Source organism: Mobula birostris, chromosome 22, assembly GCF_030028105.1.
Source record: "Mobula birostris isolate sMobBir1 chromosome 22, sMobBir1.hap1, whole genome shotgun sequence".
NCBI classification, from domain to species: Eukaryota; Metazoa; Chordata; class Chondrichthyes; order Myliobatiformes; family Myliobatidae; genus Mobula; species Mobula birostris.
This window is the reverse complement of record NC_092391.1, coordinates 51,922,988-51,942,683: the sequence shown is the minus strand read 5'-3', so window position 1 is coordinate 51,942,683 and position 19,696 is coordinate 51,922,988. Positions and strand designations below refer to the sequence as shown.

The 19,696-nt window shown below is 42.4% G+C and overlaps 1 protein-coding gene across 2 annotated transcripts in view; it reads left to right on the top strand.

The window, feature by feature from the left end:
• Positions 1-19,696, top strand: part of tctn2 (tectonic family member 2) — a 57,059-nt gene that overhangs the window by 5,157 nt on the left and 32,206 nt on the right. For both annotated transcript variants that reach the window (XM_072240734.1, XM_072240733.1), the window contains exons 4-9: positions 1,172-1,382; positions 4,564-4,664; positions 5,638-5,837; positions 8,941-9,061; positions 17,050-17,191; positions 19,468-19,587. In XM_072240734.1, coding sequence (XP_072096835.1) covers positions 1,172-1,382; positions 4,564-4,664; positions 5,638-5,837; positions 8,941-9,061; positions 17,050-17,191; positions 19,468-19,587 — 895 coding nt within the window. The remainder of the gene's footprint in view (positions 1-1,171; positions 1,383-4,563; positions 4,665-5,637; positions 5,838-8,940; positions 9,062-17,049; positions 17,192-19,467; positions 19,588-19,696) is intronic.

Here is a 19,696-nt window from a genome sequence, read left to right as displayed (position 1 = left end):
CTGTTCTATATTTAACTTTCCCTTAGATCTTCAGAAGAAAGTGGTATCACTACTTTCAGAAAAAAAAATGTTTGGTGGCATATGTTTTGTGTGTTTGGTCTAAGGTAGGGGTTCTCAACATTTCTGTGCCGTGGGCCAATATCATTAAGCAGGGATTTTTGATAGCACTGGGAGGGGAGCTGCAGGCTTGGGTTGTGGCACAGGAGGGATTTGAGCATGGGTCAAAAACTAGTCAGGATGGGAGTGTCTGATGGTAAAGGCGGAGGGTAATGGCTGGAAGCTGAGTCTTCAGTTTGGAAAGTTTAGCATGTCACTGAGCTGCTGTTGTGTGTTTGGTTGGAGTTGGGTCCCCAGCAGGTGAAGAGGTTCAAGTGGAACAGGTAGTTGAGCAGTGGTTGGCAGTTGGACTTTGAATGCTCTGAACCATAATTGAACCTTTAATAGTGCCTGAGAGACAGCCTTATGAGATTAGAATTAACTTGGATCATTTCCAAATATACTTCAATTATTTATCTGTCATGTTCTAAATTTTAACATATAATATTGTGCAAAAGACTTGTATCTAGGGTGCCTAAGACTTTTGCCCAGTACTGTAGTAATTTTATGTACTGCATTGTACTGCTGCTGCTAAAAAAAAAAATTTCATGACATATGTGAGTGATGATAAAGCTGATTCTGATATGGGTCTCTATTGTGGACTGAGAGTGGGAAGGGGACAGGGAGAGGAGAATCATGGTTGTGAAAAGGGGAAGGGAGATGGGAGGAAGCACCAGAGGGACATTCTGTAATGATCAATAAACCAGTTGTTTGGAATCAAATTACCTAGCCTGGTATCTCAGGGCTGGGTGTGTTTGCACCCACACTAACCTCACCCCGCCCCCCCACCACCCCGGCACTCCTCTGCTACCTGTCCCACACTCCATCCGTAGCACTCCTTCCTCTCCATTCCCAACATCCTTTGCTCCTGCCAGATATGCAAACTTGCTCTTTGCTCCTTGTTGACAAAATACAGTACTTTGCAAAAGTCTTAGGCGTCCTAGCTCATATATATGCCTAAGACTTTTGTACAGTACTGTAAGTGTGGCCAGATTGTGACCAACAATAGCTGAGTGATCTGTTAAAATATCCTGTATCAACTGGTATAATTAGCTCTTGTGAATTTTTATTACAGTTCGACCTGTTGATGGTGAATGTGCAGCTGACTCTGGACCGACCACTCATACTTTGTGAAAATTTATCAGATGAAGTCCGCTGCTGTTCGGAACCTCTCTGCGTTCTCGAAACACTCCGTGTAACTGCCTGTCTAAATGGCAATGTTTCAGCAACACTGCTTGTTCAAGCTATAATATATGTGAACTCCACTTTCCGAGGAATGATAAATGGTCAGTTTACATACAACTTGTGAGTGTTTCGTATGCTGGAACGATCTTCTGTTTTTTTTTCTGGGTATGAAAGCAGCTGTAAATGATGCAAATCTTTCTTTCCTTGTCAAGACCATGTGATGTCTGGGCACAATGATATGCAGAGGCTGGTTTCTCCCCATTGTGCAGACTGTGACATGGTGACACACTGGAGCAGCTGGTGGTGTGGCTACCTCAAAACTCCAGACACCTGGTTTTGATCCTCATCTCTAGCGATGTCAGTGTGGGGTTTGCATATTCCTCTGACATCCCAAAAATGTGTGGATGAGTCGGTTAATTAGTTGCATTGTCCATAGTGTGAAGATGAGTGTCAGAATCTGGACAAGAGCTTAATGGGAATGCGGAGAGGACGAGAGGATGAATTAAAATGGGATTCATATTCGTTGATGTCCTGACTAATCATTTAAAATGTACCCAATGACTTGACCTCCACAGCCGTCTGTGGCAATGAGTTCCATAGATTCATTACCCTCTGGCCAAAGAAATTCCTCTTCATCTCTGATCTAAAGGAAAAACATTTGTTGGAGTTTGGTCTAAATGGATTGCTATCACACACAGTAATCATTGGTGTGATGGGTATGCAGTTAATAGGAGAGCAATACTGGAAGAATCTTAATTGAAACCTTCATTTTTTTCTGGTCAACTTCCTTCATTAGTTCCATTGTGGGCTTCTGAATAGATGCTGCTTTGATGCTATGCTGTCTAAAATGAGCCCTTTGTAATGTATGATGCCAGTATTGGGGCCTGTAGGTTGGTTGTGCGTCAGCATTTAATGAAGCAATGTTTCCAAGCCAAAGTCAATTTTATTGTTTGTTTAAGGCAGAGTTTAATAGATTCTTGATTAGTCAGGGCATGAAGGGATACAAGAAGAAGGCAGAAGATTAGGCTGAGAGGGAAACTGGATCAGTCGTGATGGAATGGTAGAGCAGACTGGATGGGCCAAATGACCTAATTTTTCTCCTATAGCTTAGGTCTTATGCATGTGCAGTGTAAAACATACATAGCACCAGATAAGCAGCATTTACGAGATAGACATGAATTAAACATAAATGATACACAATTCCTTATAAGAAAGAGCACAATTCGAAAAAAATAAGTAACATACAAAGTGGTCAGTTTTGCAATGCAGAGGTCATGATTAGGGTTGTTTTGGTTGGTTCAAGAACTGAGTGATTGAAGAGAAGTAGCTGTTCTTGAGCCTCGTGGTGTTGGGACTGCAGACTTCTGTACCTTCTGCCTGATGGTAGCTGTGAGGTGGCAGGGCTTGGATGGTGGGAATCTTTGATGATGGGTGCTGTTTCTTTGAGGCAGTGGCTCCTGTACGTGTTACTGATGGTGGGAAGGGAAGTATTGGACAGAGTCCACTTCTCCGCAGTTTGTGAGGTACCTGTGCATTCGAATGATGTAGCCAGTCAGGATTCTTACAACTTTCGGGATACTTTCTCTGAATTGGTTAACTAAACAAGTTTTGAGTGTTTCGAGTAGAAATTTGGAAAAGCATTGAGTCATTTTATTATCTGGACTGAACTTAGTATTTAGTGGGAATGAGTGTTTTAACAGTTTTAAACCAGTATCAGTTCCAATGATTTCTCAAGGCTTTGAGCATGGATCAGTACAGCACGGACAGGCCATTCGGCCCATGATGTACCAGTTGGGATGTCCCTGGTACAGTAATGGTTTATGATACAGTAAATGTTTAAAAAAATCCTCTGGAATGTATGAGTTCTGAATGTATAGGGCGAGGACTTGGTTTCCACAATGCGGGCTACTGTTCTGCATATTGAATTTGTGAATTAATGAAACACGGGGTTACATTTCTTAATTCCTTTTTAAACAACAAATGTGTTTTTATTTGTGATCTTTTAATTGTTTGATGTGATGTAATTCACCGTCTAATCTGAAGCTGCTCAGTCTGTCAGTGGCTGTTTCCAACCAGATCATGATCAGAAGGAAACGCCATATAATTCACTGTTGAGTCTGAGGCTGTTTGGCCTGTCCGTTGGTGTTTTCAGCCTGATCACAATTGGAAGCAGGGAACTCCAGCTAATTCACCATATATTCTGAGGCTGCTCAGTCTGTCCATGGATTTTTTCCAGCCGGATCACAAGTAGAAGAAGGGAATGCTAACTAACTCACCGTCTGGTCTAAAGCTGCTTGGCCTGTCCATCTAATAATGCAAGCACGAGGAATTCTGCAGATGCTGGAAATTCAAGCAACACACATCAAAGTTGCTGGTGAACGCAGCAGGCCAGGCAGCATCTCTAGGAAGAGGTACAGTCGACGTTTCAGGCCAAGACCCTTCGTCAGGACTAACTGAAGAGTTAGTAAGAGATTTGAAAGTGGAAGGGGGAGGGCCCACAATAAACTAGTCCTGACGAAGGGTCTTGGCCTGAAACGTCGACTGTACCTCTTCCTAGAGATGCTGCCTGGCCTGCTGCGTTCACCAGCAACTTTGATGTGTGTGGCCTGTCCATCGATGTTTCCAGCTGGATCAAGATTAGAGGGAGGGAACGCCAGTTAATTTACCATCTAGTCTGAGGCTGCTCAGGCTGTCCATGGATGTTTCCAGCCAGATCACGATCAGAAGTAGGAAACTTCAGCTAATTCATCTTCTAGTCTGAGCTTGCTCAGCCTGTCTGTGGATGTTTCCAGTTGGATCACAATTAGAAGAAGGGAATGCCAGCTAATTCCCTGTTTACTCTGAGGCTGCTCGGCTTGTCCGTTGATGTTTCCAGCCAGATCACAATTAGAAGAAGGGAACTCCAGTTAATTCACCATATACTCTGAGGCTGCTCAGCCTATCAATGGATGTTGCCAGCTGGATCACAATTAGAAGAAGGAAACTCTGGCTAATTCACTGTCTAGTCTGAGGCTGCTTGGCCTGTCCATGGATGTTTCCAGCTGGATCACAGTTAGAAGATGGGAACGCCAGCTAATTCCCCATCTATTTTGAGGGTACTCAGGCCCATGCAGTATCACTGTGACAGGCCTCATGTGTATTGACCGGTGTATCTGAATGGGTGATCCATTGTGGGATTGACACACTTTGAGAAGTGCAGTGCTGTTCTGCTTCTTGTGGTATTTAGTTTTCAGAATCACGTTAATCATGAGCTGTTTAATGTTTCTGTTTTTATTTTAATAGAAAACAAGATGCAGATTCCAAAACAAAAGTACCGTCCACTTGGACCCTGCCCGTGCAACTTAACCGCAAGAGCTTGTGATGTAGGATGCTGCTGTGATAAGGTATGCCTGTTCTTCATACTACACATTAATCAATCAGCTGTGGATTTTTAATCATTTTACACAAATTGTGAAATTTTACCATATATAAATTAAATTTAAATGACAGCTGTTGGTGGTGTATCTGTGTGTGTGTGTAACTGTGCATGTGGGTTATTCAGGTTTAAATTTATCTGCCTTTATGGATGGTGGACATTTGGAATAATTTGAGGCCAAGTGGTGTCTCCATTTCAAAATCTGCAGTTGTGATGTTCACTCTTCAACGGTGGTGGAAATTTCTGAGTAACGCACTGAAAACACTGGAGGAACGCAGCAGATCGGGCAGCGTGTACTGGGAGAGGGGGATAAACGGTTGATGTTTCAGGCTAAGACCCTTCAGTAACAGTGGAACTTTTTGAGTAACGCACTCAAAATTCTGGAGGAACTCAGCAGATCAGGCAGCATCTATGGAGGGGAATAAACAATCAACGTTTTGGGCTGAGGCCTTTCACTGATGGTGGAAATTTTTGAGTAGCACACTCAAAATACTGGAGGAACCTAGCAAATCAGACAGCATCTATGGAGGGGAAATAAACAGTTGATGTTTCAGGCCTAGACCCTTCATCAAGTGGAAATTTCTGTCAGTTGAACACAACGAGGATTGATACTGTTTGATCTGCTGTGTATTAACATTACCCTGTGCTCTTTTATTCCCTTTCAGTATCTCCTTTGTCATATCCCCCTCCATCTACACTTTCCCTAACTTGTTTCCTCCATTTCCCAGTATATGTGAAAGGGTGAGACATTAACTGTTTCTTATTCCACAGATGCTACCTGAACACCTGAGTATTTCCAGGATTTTCTGTTTGTATTTCACGTTTCCATCACCTTCAACTTTTTTAATTCTTAAAAAGATTTCTCTGTTGTGAGTGTTCTGTCATATCTCATTGAATCTGAAATATGCATTTTTAAATAAATATACCTTTTTTGTTTCCAGGAATGCACACCTGACATGATTGAGCTGTTTAATTCCCACTGCTTTCCAGGAATATTCGGTGGCAATGTGTCCCAACCCTTTGACCAGCTATGCTCTGTTCAGACTGTGCCGAGATCTCCTGACTGGTTCCCATTCCTCTGTGTGCAGTCTTCTCTGGAGAACTCACCATATTTGGGGCTGTTCTTTGAAGGCAATACTGTGTAAGTTTATGTAATTGTAAACAAAGAGTCCATCATTGGTAAAATTATTTTTCTAAATAATCTTTTGTGCTTGTACAGCATAGAACAATACAGCACAGGAAGAGGGCATTCGGCCCACAAAGTTGAGCTGAACCAGCTAAAAAGAAAATCAAAATCACCTGAACACCAATCCCTCCTACCTATACCATGCCCATATCCCTCCATCTTCCTCCTATTCATGTCCCTATCTAAGTGTCTCTTAAAAGCCTCTAATGTACCACCATACCAGACAGCGCATTCCAGGCATCCACCACTCTCTGAATAAAAAACTTATCCCTCATATCTCCCTTGAATCGACCCCCTCTCACCTTCAATACCTCTGGTATTCGACATTTCAACCCTGGGAGAGAGATACTTCCCTGTCTACTCTATCTCTGCCTCTCATAATCTTATGAACATCTATCAGATCTCCCCTCAGCCTCCTGTGCTCCGGAGAAAACAACCCAAGTTTATCTAGCCTCTCATGATAGCACATGCCTTCTAAACCAGGCAGCATCCTGGTAAACCTCTTCTGCATCCTCTCCAAAGCCTATTGTGGGTAACCAGAACTGCATGCAATACTCCAGATGTGGCTTAAACAAAGTTTTATAAAGTTGCAACATAACCACTTGACTTTTCAACTCAATGCCGCGACTAATTTAAAAAAAGCATTCCATAAGCCTTCTTAATCACTGTATTGACATGTAGCCACTTTCAAGGAGCTGTGAATTTGGATCCCAAGATCTCTACTGGGCAACACTGTTAAGGATCTTGCCCTTAACAGTGTACTGTCTCCTTGTATTTGCTCTACCAAGGTGCAACACCTCATTTATTTGGGTTAAACTCCATCTGCCATTTCTCTGTTCATATCTGCAACTGATTTCTATTACGCTGTGTTCTTTACCAGTCTTCTACACTATCCATAACTCCACCAATCTTGGTAGCATCCGCAAACCTACTTACCCACCCATCGACATTTTCATCCATGTCATTTATATACATCACTAACAGCAGAGGTCCCTGCGGAGCTCCACTAATTACAGACCTCCAGCTCGAATAAGTCCCTTCAACCTCCACCCTCTGTCTTCCATGTGCAAGCCAGTTCTGAATCCAAACAGCCAATTCGCTGTGGACCCCATGAATCTCAATCTTCTGGATTAGCCTCCCATGAGAGACTTCCTCAAATATCTTACCAAAATTCATGTAGACAAAATCCACTGCCCGACCCTCATCAATCTCTCTTTGTGTCTTCCTCTCCCTCCCCGTTCTATATATTACATGCTTTTGGTCTATTTCAGATTTTGATTATTTGATCTTTGAGCTGCTGTTGGAATGTTTATCTATACTTTAAAATGGTGCATTGGTGTCAAGTGCCAAATGTTTCTGATCTTCATCTGCACTCTAACTTCAGTCTAACTACACTCTGACTCCAGTTATCTGCACTTTAATAAGGTGCATTGGTGCAAAATGCCAAGTGTTTTTCATCTTCACCTAACCTCTAACTCTAGTCTAACCCATTTAATTTGGTAATTCACTTAACCAAGCAAACAAGAGATCCCACTGGAACAGTGAAATGTTTTGTTAATTTGTTAGGCTAATACTTAATTTGCCTTTATCTTTGCAAGTCCTGGCAGTCCTGTATCTTTTTATCATAATTCAAATTTGCTGCATTACAGGTTATATTCCCCTTATATTTTTCTTGTACTTTTTGAGGTACATTTTGACTTTAATCTCAACTGACTCTGATGCCCACTGTTTCAAGTTAGTGAGCAAAAGAAAACTTTTCCTTGGTGTATAATACACTTTGCAGCAAACAGTTCCACATTGCATTATCAATGCACCTGCCTCCACCCCAACCTCCTTCCAAGAAGTATGATTATTACATTCTCAGAGCCAAAAACAAGAACTCTTGGGTTTCCTGTAGAGTAGAGGTTCCCATGGACCCCTACCATTAACCGAGGGGTCCATGGATCTCAGGTTGGGAACTCCTGCTGTGGAGGATCTGTGTTTCCATTCATTCTGATGATATGAGAGCTGATATACTCTCCGTGAAGGTCCTTGTGAAAACGTCTGCTGAGTGTAAATAAATACCGACTTTTAAACTGTGAGGGAGGTGACACTGAGAAAAGCTACCCAAGAATACACTGAAGATGCTGAAAGAGCTCTACAGGTCAGGCAGCAGTTACAGAGGGGAATAAACGGTTGGTGTTTTGTGCTGGGATCCTTCACCAGGACAGGAAAGGAAGGGGGCAGAAGCCAGAATAAGAAGGTGGGGGAGGGGGAGGGGGAGGAGGACAAGCTTGCAGGTGATAGGTAGAAGAGGTAAAGAGCTGAAGGAGGAGGAATCTAATAGAAGAAGACAATGGACCATGGAGGAAGGGGGAAGAGGAGAGGAACCAGAGGGAGATGAGTGGAGAGAGGGAACTAGAATGGGAAATGGAAAAATATGAAGGGTCTCATCCTGAAATGTTGACTGTTTATTCTCCTCCTTGGATACTACCTAACCTGCTGAGTGCCTGCAGCATTTTGTGTGTGTTGCTCTGGGTTTCCGGCATCTGCAGAATCTCCTGTGTTTAGGCAAGAAGAATTCTAAATGACATAGAAGTGATGTTCTGAGCAGTTAGGATTTGAAGGAAGCATCTTTTATGATGGAGTGAATGATAAATGTGGTAAAGTATTTGATAATGACTGTAGAAACAGTATTGCATCAGGTGTATGCCACTGAAACACCCCATTTTGGCCATATCGATGGTTGTGTTTCTGACAGTTCTTGCAGTCATCTTCTTATGACGAGAGCTTTCCCTAGATCAGGGGTTCCCAACCTTTTTATGCATGGAGCCTTACCATTAACTGAAGGGTCCGCGGAGCCCATGTTGGAAACCCTTGCCCTAGACACATCAATATCACTTCTTTCAGTGTCTCCTAGAGGTAATGGATTTACATTGATACCAGATGGGGCATCCTTGAAATCGGAGATCTTGTTTTGAATGCAGTTGAATGTCTCTCTTGGATTCCATGTGGTAAAATTCTCTCCCTGCTGAAATTTAATCTTTTTTTGTGATTTTTTTTTTTTTCCTTTCAATAGTGATGTTGCTGAGGAACTTTCCTTTGGCGTGGCCACGTCTACAACAGTAAACATTCCTGTTGGCTACCATCAGGGAGATCCTATCGTTAGACGTGAAGATGAGCTCTTTACCATTCCACAGGTAGGAAAGGCAGGGCACCTTTTACACAACATTTTCAAGGAGGACTGAAAATATATTAGCATCCATATTGTACTCTTGGTAACGAGGTAAATTTTGTAGTATTCAGTGTAGTAAGTCTAATCAGGCAGTTTATAAACTGTTTAATTTCTAAAACCTGGAAACAGGTAATCTGTAATTTTGTTGCATTGTTACCTTCACCATCATTCCTAGATATGTGTGATTGCTGTTGTGCAGATATGGAATTGTAAAATAGGCAGATCAGATACCTAAATCTCCAAAGTTAGAAGAACAGAATTAATCTTGTATTTTCATATAGCATGTTGGGCAGAGAGCGGCTGAAAGCTAAATTGATCACTGTAAATGCTGCCTGCAGAGCTGTGGTTAAACCATCTCACAATGCAAATTGTCTGGAGGAAAACAATTTACAATATACCTATTAGGAAAATTGAAAATAAGAGCAGGAATAAGCCCTTTGGTAGAGTCAGACAGCGCAGAATCAGGCCCTTTGAATCACCATGTCCATACTGATTATCATGTACCCATCTACGTTAATGCTCTGCTTTTCTGTTTTCCCTATGAAACTAGAAAACCACAATTGCCTACAGTATATTGCATCTGTCACATGTTTGCCTACTCACTTAACTTTTCCAAATTGCCTTGAGCTTTGTTGAATCTTTCTCCAGAGCTCACAAGCCCATCTGTATCATTGGTAAATTTGGAACATTGGTACATTTGGTTCCCTAATCCAAGTAATTAATTTATCTTGTGAATTACTGGACACTGATCCCAGTTGTGCTAACTAGTTACCACCCACATCCATAAGGAGTTAGAATGTGGAAGTCCCAATAATTTCTACCCTCTGGTTTTTCTGTCTGAATGTTTTCAGCCCATGTGCTGTAACTAATTTCCAATAAGGGACTTTATCAAAGGCATTTGAAAATAAGGGTGCAACATTGCTTGTACTAAGTTTTATTGTTAAAATGTTATAAGACCATAAGATATAGGAGCAGAATTCGGCCATTTGGCCCATTGAATCTGCTCTGCTATTTCATCATGGCTGACCCATTTTCCCTCTCAGCCTCAATCTCCTGCCTTCTCCCCATATCCCTTCATGCCCTGACTAATCAGAAACTATCAACTTCTGCCTTAAATATACCCAATGACTTGGCTTCCACATCCATCTATGGCAATGAATTCCACAGATTCCCAACATCTGACTAAAGAAATTCCTCCTCATCTCTGTTCTAAATGGGATGTTCCTCTATTCTGAAGCTGTGTCCTCTGGTCTTCGACTCTCCCACCACAGGAAACATCCTCTCCACATTCACTCTATCGAGGCCTATCAACATTCAATAGATTTTGAATAGAGGTCCAGAGCCATCAAATGCTCCTCATGTGTCAAGCCTTTGAATCCTGAAATCATGTTCATGAACCTCCTTTGAACCCTCTGCAATGTCAACACATCCTTCCTTAGATAAGGGCCCAAAACTGCTGACAGTACACCAAGTGCTTTAAAAAGTCTCAATATTACATTCTTGCTTTTATATTCTAGTCCTCTTGAAATGAATGCTAACATTGCATTTGACTTCCTCACCACATACTCAACCTGCAAATGAACCTTTAGGGAATCCTGCACAAGGAGTCCCAAGTCCATTTGCACCTCTGATTTTTGAATTTTCTCTCCATTTAGAAAATAGTCTGCACTTTTATTCCTTCTACCAAATTGGATGACCATACACTTTCCGACATTGTATTCCATTTGCTACTTTTTGCCTATTCTCCTAATCTAAGTCCTTCTGTAGCCTGTCTACTTCCTCAGAACTACTTGCCCCTCCACCTATCTTTGTATGAACCACAAATTTGACTATAAAGCTATCAATTCCATCATCCAAATTGTTGACGTAAAACGTAAAAAGAAGCGGTCCAAACACAGACTGTTGTGGAACACCACTATTCACTGGCAGCCAACCAGAAAAGGCTCCCTTTATTCCCGCTCTTCACTGTCTGCCAATCAGTCAATGCTCTATCAAAGCTGGTATCTTTCCTGTAATGCCATGGGCTCTTAACGTGTTTAGCAGTCTCATGTGCGGCACCTTGTCAAAGGCCTTCTGAAAATCCAATTACACAATATCCACTGATTCTCCTCTGTCTACCCTGCTTGTTATTTCTTCAAAGAATTCCAATAGATTTATCAGGTAAAATTTTCGCTCAAGGAAACCATGCGGACTACGGCCTATTTTATCATGTGCCTCCAAGTTCCCTGACACCACATCCTTAACTATCGACTCTTAACATCTTCCCACTAAGGTCAGACTAACTGGCCTATAATTTCCTTTCTTTTGCCCTTCTCCCTTCTTGAAACGGACATTTGCAATTTTCCAGTCTTCCGGAACAATCCTGTTTTTGATCAGCTCCTTAGTCTTGCTGACATTGACTGAGGTTGTTTTTGTGGGACCACTCAGCCCATAGTGCTTTATTTTGAAGGAAAACATTTGATGAAAATAATCTTTTAAAAATGTTCATATTTAATCAAGAGTAAATATTAGTTTCAGTTAGAAATAGTTAATGTGAGGGTAGGCTCAGGTGGATTTCCAACAGAGGCATACAATAATACTAGACGGAATTAACATCTTCAACCCAACTTGTCTGTGCTGACTAAGGTGTCTTCCTGAGCTTGTCCTCTTTGCCTTCATTTGGCTCTATCCCTCCAAACGTTTTCTATCCATGTGGAGTTTAGGTGATGAAGAAGGTATATAAAGGATGCTCAAAGTAAGATCTCAAAATGATAGAAATACCGTCAGGCCGCATCTGTGGGAAGAAAAACAGATTTTATGTTTCAGGTCTAAGTCATTTATCAGATCTGTGAAAGACAAAAAAGTCACAGGGAGGTGGGGAAAGAGAATATCTCTGATGGGGCGACCATGGGGTCAAGCTGTAATAAGGTTAGAGAGTGAGAACGTAGACAAAAGGAACTTGTAAAGTCATAGTTCTCATTCTCTCTTTGACCAGATAACTTGTCTAACAGCTTAACCCCCACATCACTCTGATTGTATCGGGTGACATTCATTTCCCTACATCCCTACACACACTGCACCTTTACAAACGTTTTTTGTCTGGTGGGGGGGGGTGTGATGGGGTTCTGATGGGGGAGGTGTCTCTGATCTGAAATATTACCTCTGTTTCTTTGCCGACTGATGCAGCCTACCCTGACTACTTCCAGAAATTTCTGTTTCTGTTCAATTAGTATCTATAGCTTCATTTCTGACTAAGCATGAAGTTTTCTTTGTTCAAATTGAAATTTGTTGCTCTGCTTTAGTTTTTAAAGTGAAATTGATGATACTATGGTCACTTTTTCTTCTGGGAACTTTACAGCAAGATTTAGGGCAATCTCTTGTTGTATGGTATGAAAATAACCTGTTCCCTATGCAGTTCCTCAACTGTCTGATTTCAATATCCATTTTGTATACAGTACTGTGTAGAAGTCTTAGTCACATGTGCACCGGGCTGCATGAAAAGAGCTACTTTTTAATCAGGAGAGCGATTGAGATTTCAAAAACAGGGTTTCGCAGTAGTTTTTCTGATTTGAGGAGCGACAAGTCAGCAAGAGGAAGTGTGTAAAAAGAGCTACCTTTCAGTCAGGTCTGTTCAAGGTATAAAAAGCAGAGCTTCAAGCCAATTTTCTCTGAGTTGGACAATCCACTGCAGGTGTGTGTGAAAAGAGCTACTTTTTAATCAGGAGGGTGATTGAGATTTCAAAGGCAGATCTTTGTGGCAGTTTCTCTAGTTTGAAGAGTGAACAATCAGCAGGAGAGATTCATTAGAAAGGGCCAATGAGAATAATTCAAGTACAAGTGGAGCAGCCATTCTTTTGAGTGTGCCAATGTTCAGAGTGGCTTTGGCTCATCACGTTTGGGTAAGGTACATTGTCTTTTATCTCCCTTTCTGACTTGCTTGCTGTCTCTCCCTCCCTCCCCCTCCCCCTCCCCCCCTCTCTCTCTCTCTGTCTTTCTCTCTGACTCTCTGTCCTTGTCGCTGTCTGTCTCGCTTGCTGTCTCTGCCCCTCTGTCTCCTGCTCTGCCTGTGTGTGTTTCTCTGTTCCCCCCCATCCCCCCCACCCTATCTCTCCCTCCTCCCCTTCCCCTGTCATTATCTGTTCGGGCATAGTAGGTTTGGTCCTAGTGGCAGTGTTTTGAACTTTCATTGCTGTCTCCCACATATGTACATCTGCAATGTATTAAGAAACTGGAGCTGCAGCTCGATGACCTTCGACTTGTACTGGAGAATGAGGAGATGATAGACAGGAGCTGCAGGGAAGTAGTCACCCTGAGGTTGCCTGACAGGTAACTGGCTGACTGTCAGGAGGAAGAGGAGGGGAAATGCACAGGCAGAGCAGAGTACACCTGTGGCTGTTCCTCTCAATAGTAAGTATACAATTTTAGATATTATTGAGGGGGATGACCTACTAGAATGGAGCCACAATGACCAGGTCCCTGGCACTGAGTCTGATGCTGTGGCTCAGTAGAACAGAGAACTGAACAGAACCAAAAATAGAATCAAATATCGCTGTGATAATTGTATGCTCTAGTATCAATTGTTTGGCGACAATAAAGTATAAAGTAAAAGTATTTGAACTGTAGGCTTTGTCAGAGGAACAGAGACGAGGTTCTGTGGTTGCAGTAGAAACATCCAATGGTATGTTGCCTCTCTGGTGCCAGGATCGGGTCCATGACATTCTCAAGGGCGAAGGTGAGCAGCCAGAAGTCTTGGTACATATTGGCACCAATGACATTGGTAGACAAGCTGAGGAGGTCCTGAAGATAAATTTTAGGGAGCTAGTTAGAACGCTGAGAAACAGGACCTCCAGGGTAGTTATCTCTGGAATGCTGCCTGTGAGGGTAAGAACAGAATGATTTGGCAGGTGAATGCATGGTTGAGGAACTGGTGCAGGGAACGGGTTCAGATTTAGGGATCATTGAGATCTCTTCTGGGGAAGATATGACCTGTACAAAAGGGATGGGTTACACCTGAAGCTGAAGGTCTAATATCCTTGCAGGCAGGTTGCCTAGAGTTGTTCAGGTGAGTTTAAACTAGTTTGGCAGGGGGTTGGAAATCACAGTGATGGTGCAGAAGAATAAGTAGTTGGTTTATAAACAATGTGTAGTGAGGCTGCTAGCAAGAAGAAGCTGATGATAAAGCAAAATTGCAGTCAACGGGATGAGTTGCAATGTAAAAAGTGGACAAAGTTGAAAGGGGTGAATACAGGACTGAATGTTTTATATTTAAATATGCGCAGTATATGGAATAAGGTTGATGAACTTGTAGCGTAGTTACAGATTGGCAGGTATAGTATGATGTTACAGGCATCACTGAATCATGGCTGAAAGAAGACTATAGCTGGGACCTTAATGTCCAAGGATACACATTGTATTGAAAGGACAGGCAGGAAGACAGAGGGGATGGCGTTGCTCTGCTGGTTTAAAAAAAAAAGGAAATCAAATTATTAGAAAGAGATGACATAGGTCCGGAAGGTGTTGAATCGTTGTGGATAGAGCTAAAGAGTGAAAAGACCCTGATGGGAGTTGTATATAGACCCCCCAAACAGTCTACAAATTACAACGCAAGATAGAAAATGCATGCCAAAAGAACAATGGTACAATAGTCATGGAGGATTTCAGTATGCAGGTAGATTGGGAAAATGAGGTTGGTGCTGAATTCCAAGAGGGGGATTTTCTAGAGTGCCTATGAGATGGCTTTTTAGAGCAGATCATGGTTGAGCTCGTTAGGGGATCAGCTATTCTGGATTGGGGTTGTGCAATGAATCAGAATTGATTAGAGAGCTTAAAGTAAAGAAACTCTTTGGAAAGTGATCAAAATATGATCGAATTCAGTCTGAATTTTGAGAAGGAGAAGCTTATGTGAGAATGCTGTTCTTGGACTACAGTTCAGCATTCAACACCATAGTTCCATCCAGGCTCGACAAGAAGCTCAGAGACCTTGGCCTTCACCCTGCCTTGTGCAGGTGGATCCTGGGCTTCCTGTCAGATCGCCAGTAGGTTGTAAGAGTGAGCTCCCTCACCTCCAACCCTCTGGCTCTCAATACAGGAGCCCCTCCAGGCTGCGTACTGTGCCCCTCCGGGCTGCGTACTGTGCCCCTCCTTTTACCCCCAATGGCCGAATCCTGTTCCTTGTCTTAAGGGGTATGTGTGTATGTATGTATGTGTGTGTCACACTCAGCCCTGAGACATCAGGCAAGGTCATTTCATTCAAAACAATTGGTTTATTGATCATTACAGAATGTCTCTTTGGTGCTTCACCCTTCCTGCCTTCTCCCTTCCCTTTTTCCCCAACTATGATTCCCCTTGTCAGGCCCCCTTCCCACTCTAGGTCCATAATAGTGACCCGTATCAGAATCAGATTTACCATCACTCACATGTGCCATAGAATTTGTTTTTTTTTGTGACAGTAGTACAGTGCAATACTTAAAATTACCACAATAGTGTGCAAAAGTCTCAGGCACTCTAGCTATATTTATGTGCCAAGTTCTTTTGCACAGTACTGTATTCTCCAAACATTTATCTTTCCTGTTGTTAGCACTAACCTCCCACAGTTATTGTGGTACCCTTCCTTCATTCACTTCCAGTTTCCTCACTTATACCATGAGGTATTTGGAGATATGTTTACAGCTCCCACCAACGTTTTCTGTCTTCTGCCAGTTCTTAGATCCACTCGGATTAATTTTAATTCTGTGCTGTGATCTACCGGGCTAAACTCTTTTCCGTATTTTGCAACATATGTCAGTGCTAATAAACCTGATTTTTACTCTCTTTGTGATAGCCCTTACAGTTAGAGTCACAGAAAAGTACAGCACAGAAAAAAGGTTTTCAGTCCATCTAGTCAGTGCCAAACTGCCTACTCCAATTGACCTGCATTGGGACCATAGCCCGCCATACCCCTACCATCCACTTACCTATCCAAATTTCTTTTCAATGTTGAAATAGAGCTTGCATGCACCACTTAGATTTGTACATAAACCCTGTAAAGATGTTGGTTGGTCTTGGTCTGTCTTGGTCCTGTTGAGGCATAATCTGTTTGTTTTGTACGGGTGCCGCCTGCCTCAGATAAAGGTCCTCTATCGTCCTTCCCACCACACATTCACGTTCATTGCCCTCCTACATCTGTATTGTTAATAGTTGGCTTTGGAGGTGATACTGAGATGGCTTCCTTTTGAGATCATCTTAATTTTTTTTCCTCTGAGCTCCCTCAGGTTCACAGACAGGACCTCGTCCCTCTTCCTACCTACATTTCTGGACCCAGCATGCACCACAACCTCTGGTCCATCTCCATGTCACCTTGGGGTGTTGTGCATCAGTGCCACCTTCAACTGTGTCACCAGGAAAGTACTGAACCATCCTGGAGTGATGTCTCCTTACAGTTGAATCCCCAATCATTCTCTTTCCTTCTTTCTCTTTCACTCCTTTCCTTCTTTGAACCCTTCACCCCTTCATTCTTTTCTCTCTTGTTTGCCCTCTCTACCTCTGCTCTGTAGCTGAACTCTTTGAGATGCCTCCTCCTGGCTATGGCTTCAGTCTCCTGATGAAACATCTCTGTCATCTAGAGAATTTTTGTTTTGGTGAGGACGGTGCACTTGGGGGTGTGTTTAGGTAGGTCTACCTCATAGCCATCCTTCTCATTGCACATTCGTAAGCTGCAGAGCGACTGTCTTCTGAATGTGTTACCCACAATGTCCTCAGCCATCAGCACATCTCTGTTTCTGGGACCTGGACTCTTCGTTGCTGCAGCTGGCAAAACCTGCATTTGTGGCTCTCTGCATCACTGGAATTGTACATATCCATGCATCGTCAGTGGTTAAGAAGTCAGAGGGAAAGTTACACAAGTAATTGGGAAATGAAGTTTTGTGAAATGCTCATTTACACCTTGGAGAGGAGGAAAGCTCCTTCATCTGTTTAATTTTGTATGTCCACACGTAGAAATCCTTGAATGGCCAATGCTTGAGGAACGCCCCTGTGGTTTACTTGAAAGACTTTGAGGCATGCTGTGTAACTCCACTAACAGCTGAAGCCTGTACAGATACCATTGGAGTTGGTGAACCGATCCAGAATGGCCAGGGAAGTAAGTACCAGCATGATTGGAGAAGTGGCACAATTTGATTAGAAAATTTTCAGTGTAAAACAGGGGTTCCCAACCTTGTTTGTGCCATGGATCCCTACCATTAAGCGAGGGGTCCGTGGACCCAGGTGAGAAGCCTTGGTGTAAAGTGAGAGAATTCCAGCTGGTTGAAAGGTTGCTGGTGGGCAATGGAACCAGATTGTTCAAATGAGCTGCTGTGACTTGTCATGTTCTGCCTGGCAGGAACAGGTGAAGTGGGGACTCTGAGAAACAATGTGGCTAAGCATTTGAAGGGAGAAACATCCATGGGGCTGTGGGAAAAGGCAGGAGAACAAGACTAACAATACAGCACTTTGAAAGAACTGCCACAAGGAGGATGATGGCCTCATTCTGTTGTACCTCACTCTGAGGTTAAAAGTTCAAAATAAATTTATTATCCAAGTACATACAGTATATATCTTCTTACTTTATTATTGAGATACAGTGCAGAATAGGGCCTTCTGGTCCTTCGAGCTGTACTGCCCAGCAATCTCCTGATTTAATTGTAGCCTAATAACAGGACAATTTACAATGACCAATTAACCCTCCGAACAGTACGTCTTTGGACTGTGGCAGGAAACTGAAGCACCCAGAGGAAACCCATGCAGTCACGGGGGGATCGTATAAACTCAATACAGGCTGTGGCAGGGATTGAACCTTGGTTGCTGGTACTGTTAAGTGTTGTCCTCTCAGCCCCAATCTCCTGCACAGTGGTGTTGAGTGAGAGGTCCTTCCCAAGTGGAAACAATGACCTCTCTCAAAATCAGGGTGGTATGTGACCTGAGAGAGGAACCAGCAAGTAATAGTGTTCTTGTCTTGCTGGTGCCTTGTCAGAAATGTCCAGATGGTGAAAAGTTAATTTAAAAATCTCACGAATCTGGTTGGTGCTGTTAGGTTAGTGCAGGTGAGTAACTGTTTTTGAGATGGTGAGCATGGTGACCACATTTGGGTGGGAAATGAATGAAAAGGAATATTTAAGTGCCGATACAAGACACTGCAGTTATTGGAATCTGGAACTAAATGTTATCTGCTGGAGCTTAGTAGGTCAAGTATTTTGTGGCATATTTTGTGAAGTTTGTTGTTTTCTATGGCATCTATATTGTCCATTCAGAAAACTGACGTGGGGGCAAGTGTTGCACCTCTAATGTTTGCAGAGGTGGTTACAGGATGCTAGTCAAGCCAACTATTTTGTCCTGAATGGTGTTGAGCATAGAAACATAGAAAACATACAGCACAATACTGGCCCTTCAGCCCACAAAGCTGTGCTGAACATGTCCCTACCTGAGAACTACCTAGTTTTTTGGAGCCTCACTCCTCAAAGCAAATGGAAACAACTGCACCACCCTCCTCCTTGGTCAGGAGGTGAGTTATTTATTAAGATGCCCAGCCTTTGAACTACTTTTGTAGCTGTTGTATACGTCTAACTGGTCCAGTTGTTTGGTCAATGGTGACCCCACAAAAAGCACCTATGGTGGGTACTTGAATTATAATTGGTACATGAAGACCGAGAAAGACACTGCTTTAACTGGTACACCGTGGAGGTTCTGGCGCAGGCAAACGTGAATCAGGCATGAGAATTTTTAGAAGCGTGGTTCTCTTCTGATAACTCTGTAAGCAAACATATTGAAATAGATGCCATCTACAAACTCCTAATTCCAAAGAAATATGAGCCAATAGAATACAGAGGTCAACTGAAGGGATAGCTAATCAGGACCTAGGCAAGTGAATGGGGGCCAATATAAACACAAGCACTCCCAGAGAGAAACACCAACAACTGAGGACATCACCTTCAACTGGTGAAGAAACGTCTGCAAACCATTTGTCAAGCTCGGCGAACATGGCAATATCAAATACCTTAACATGAGCTACGAATATTCACTACCGTCTTAAACTTGAATTATAACTCACTTGTTGCATGTAAATATGGGAATTTAAAAAAAATTAGGCCGTACCACATACAATGTAAATATCTATTTTGCATGGACTGGAGTCGCACCACAGTCATGTTGTCTTGAGCAATGACAATAAAGTTCTATTCTATCCTGTGTGTCCGTTTTTCTAAAATTGTTTGAACAAGCTTTAATATTTAAACTTAAAGTTTGCTCATTGGAAGGACTGAAGTAGTAAAGTGAAGTGGACTAACATTTAAATTATGGAACTTTCTTTGTTTCGAACACATTAAGTAAATCCTCAAAGGAAAAGGTTGCTGCCATAATTGAATTGTCTTTCCTTCCATGTAGCAATGATACTGCCTGCTATAACCTATCAGAGTGCTACAGACCTCAGCAGTTTCATTCCAGCAACTTCTTCAGCTTCAGAGTTCCCGTTTCTCAAGCAGCAGAACGTCTCGACATCTCTCGGTATGAAATAATGTAACATGACGTGCTTTTTTTGTTTTTGCTATGCTTTAAATAATTTTAAATTTCAGATTGGCTGTGATTTTTAATTTCTTAACTGGAGTGCCAGTCT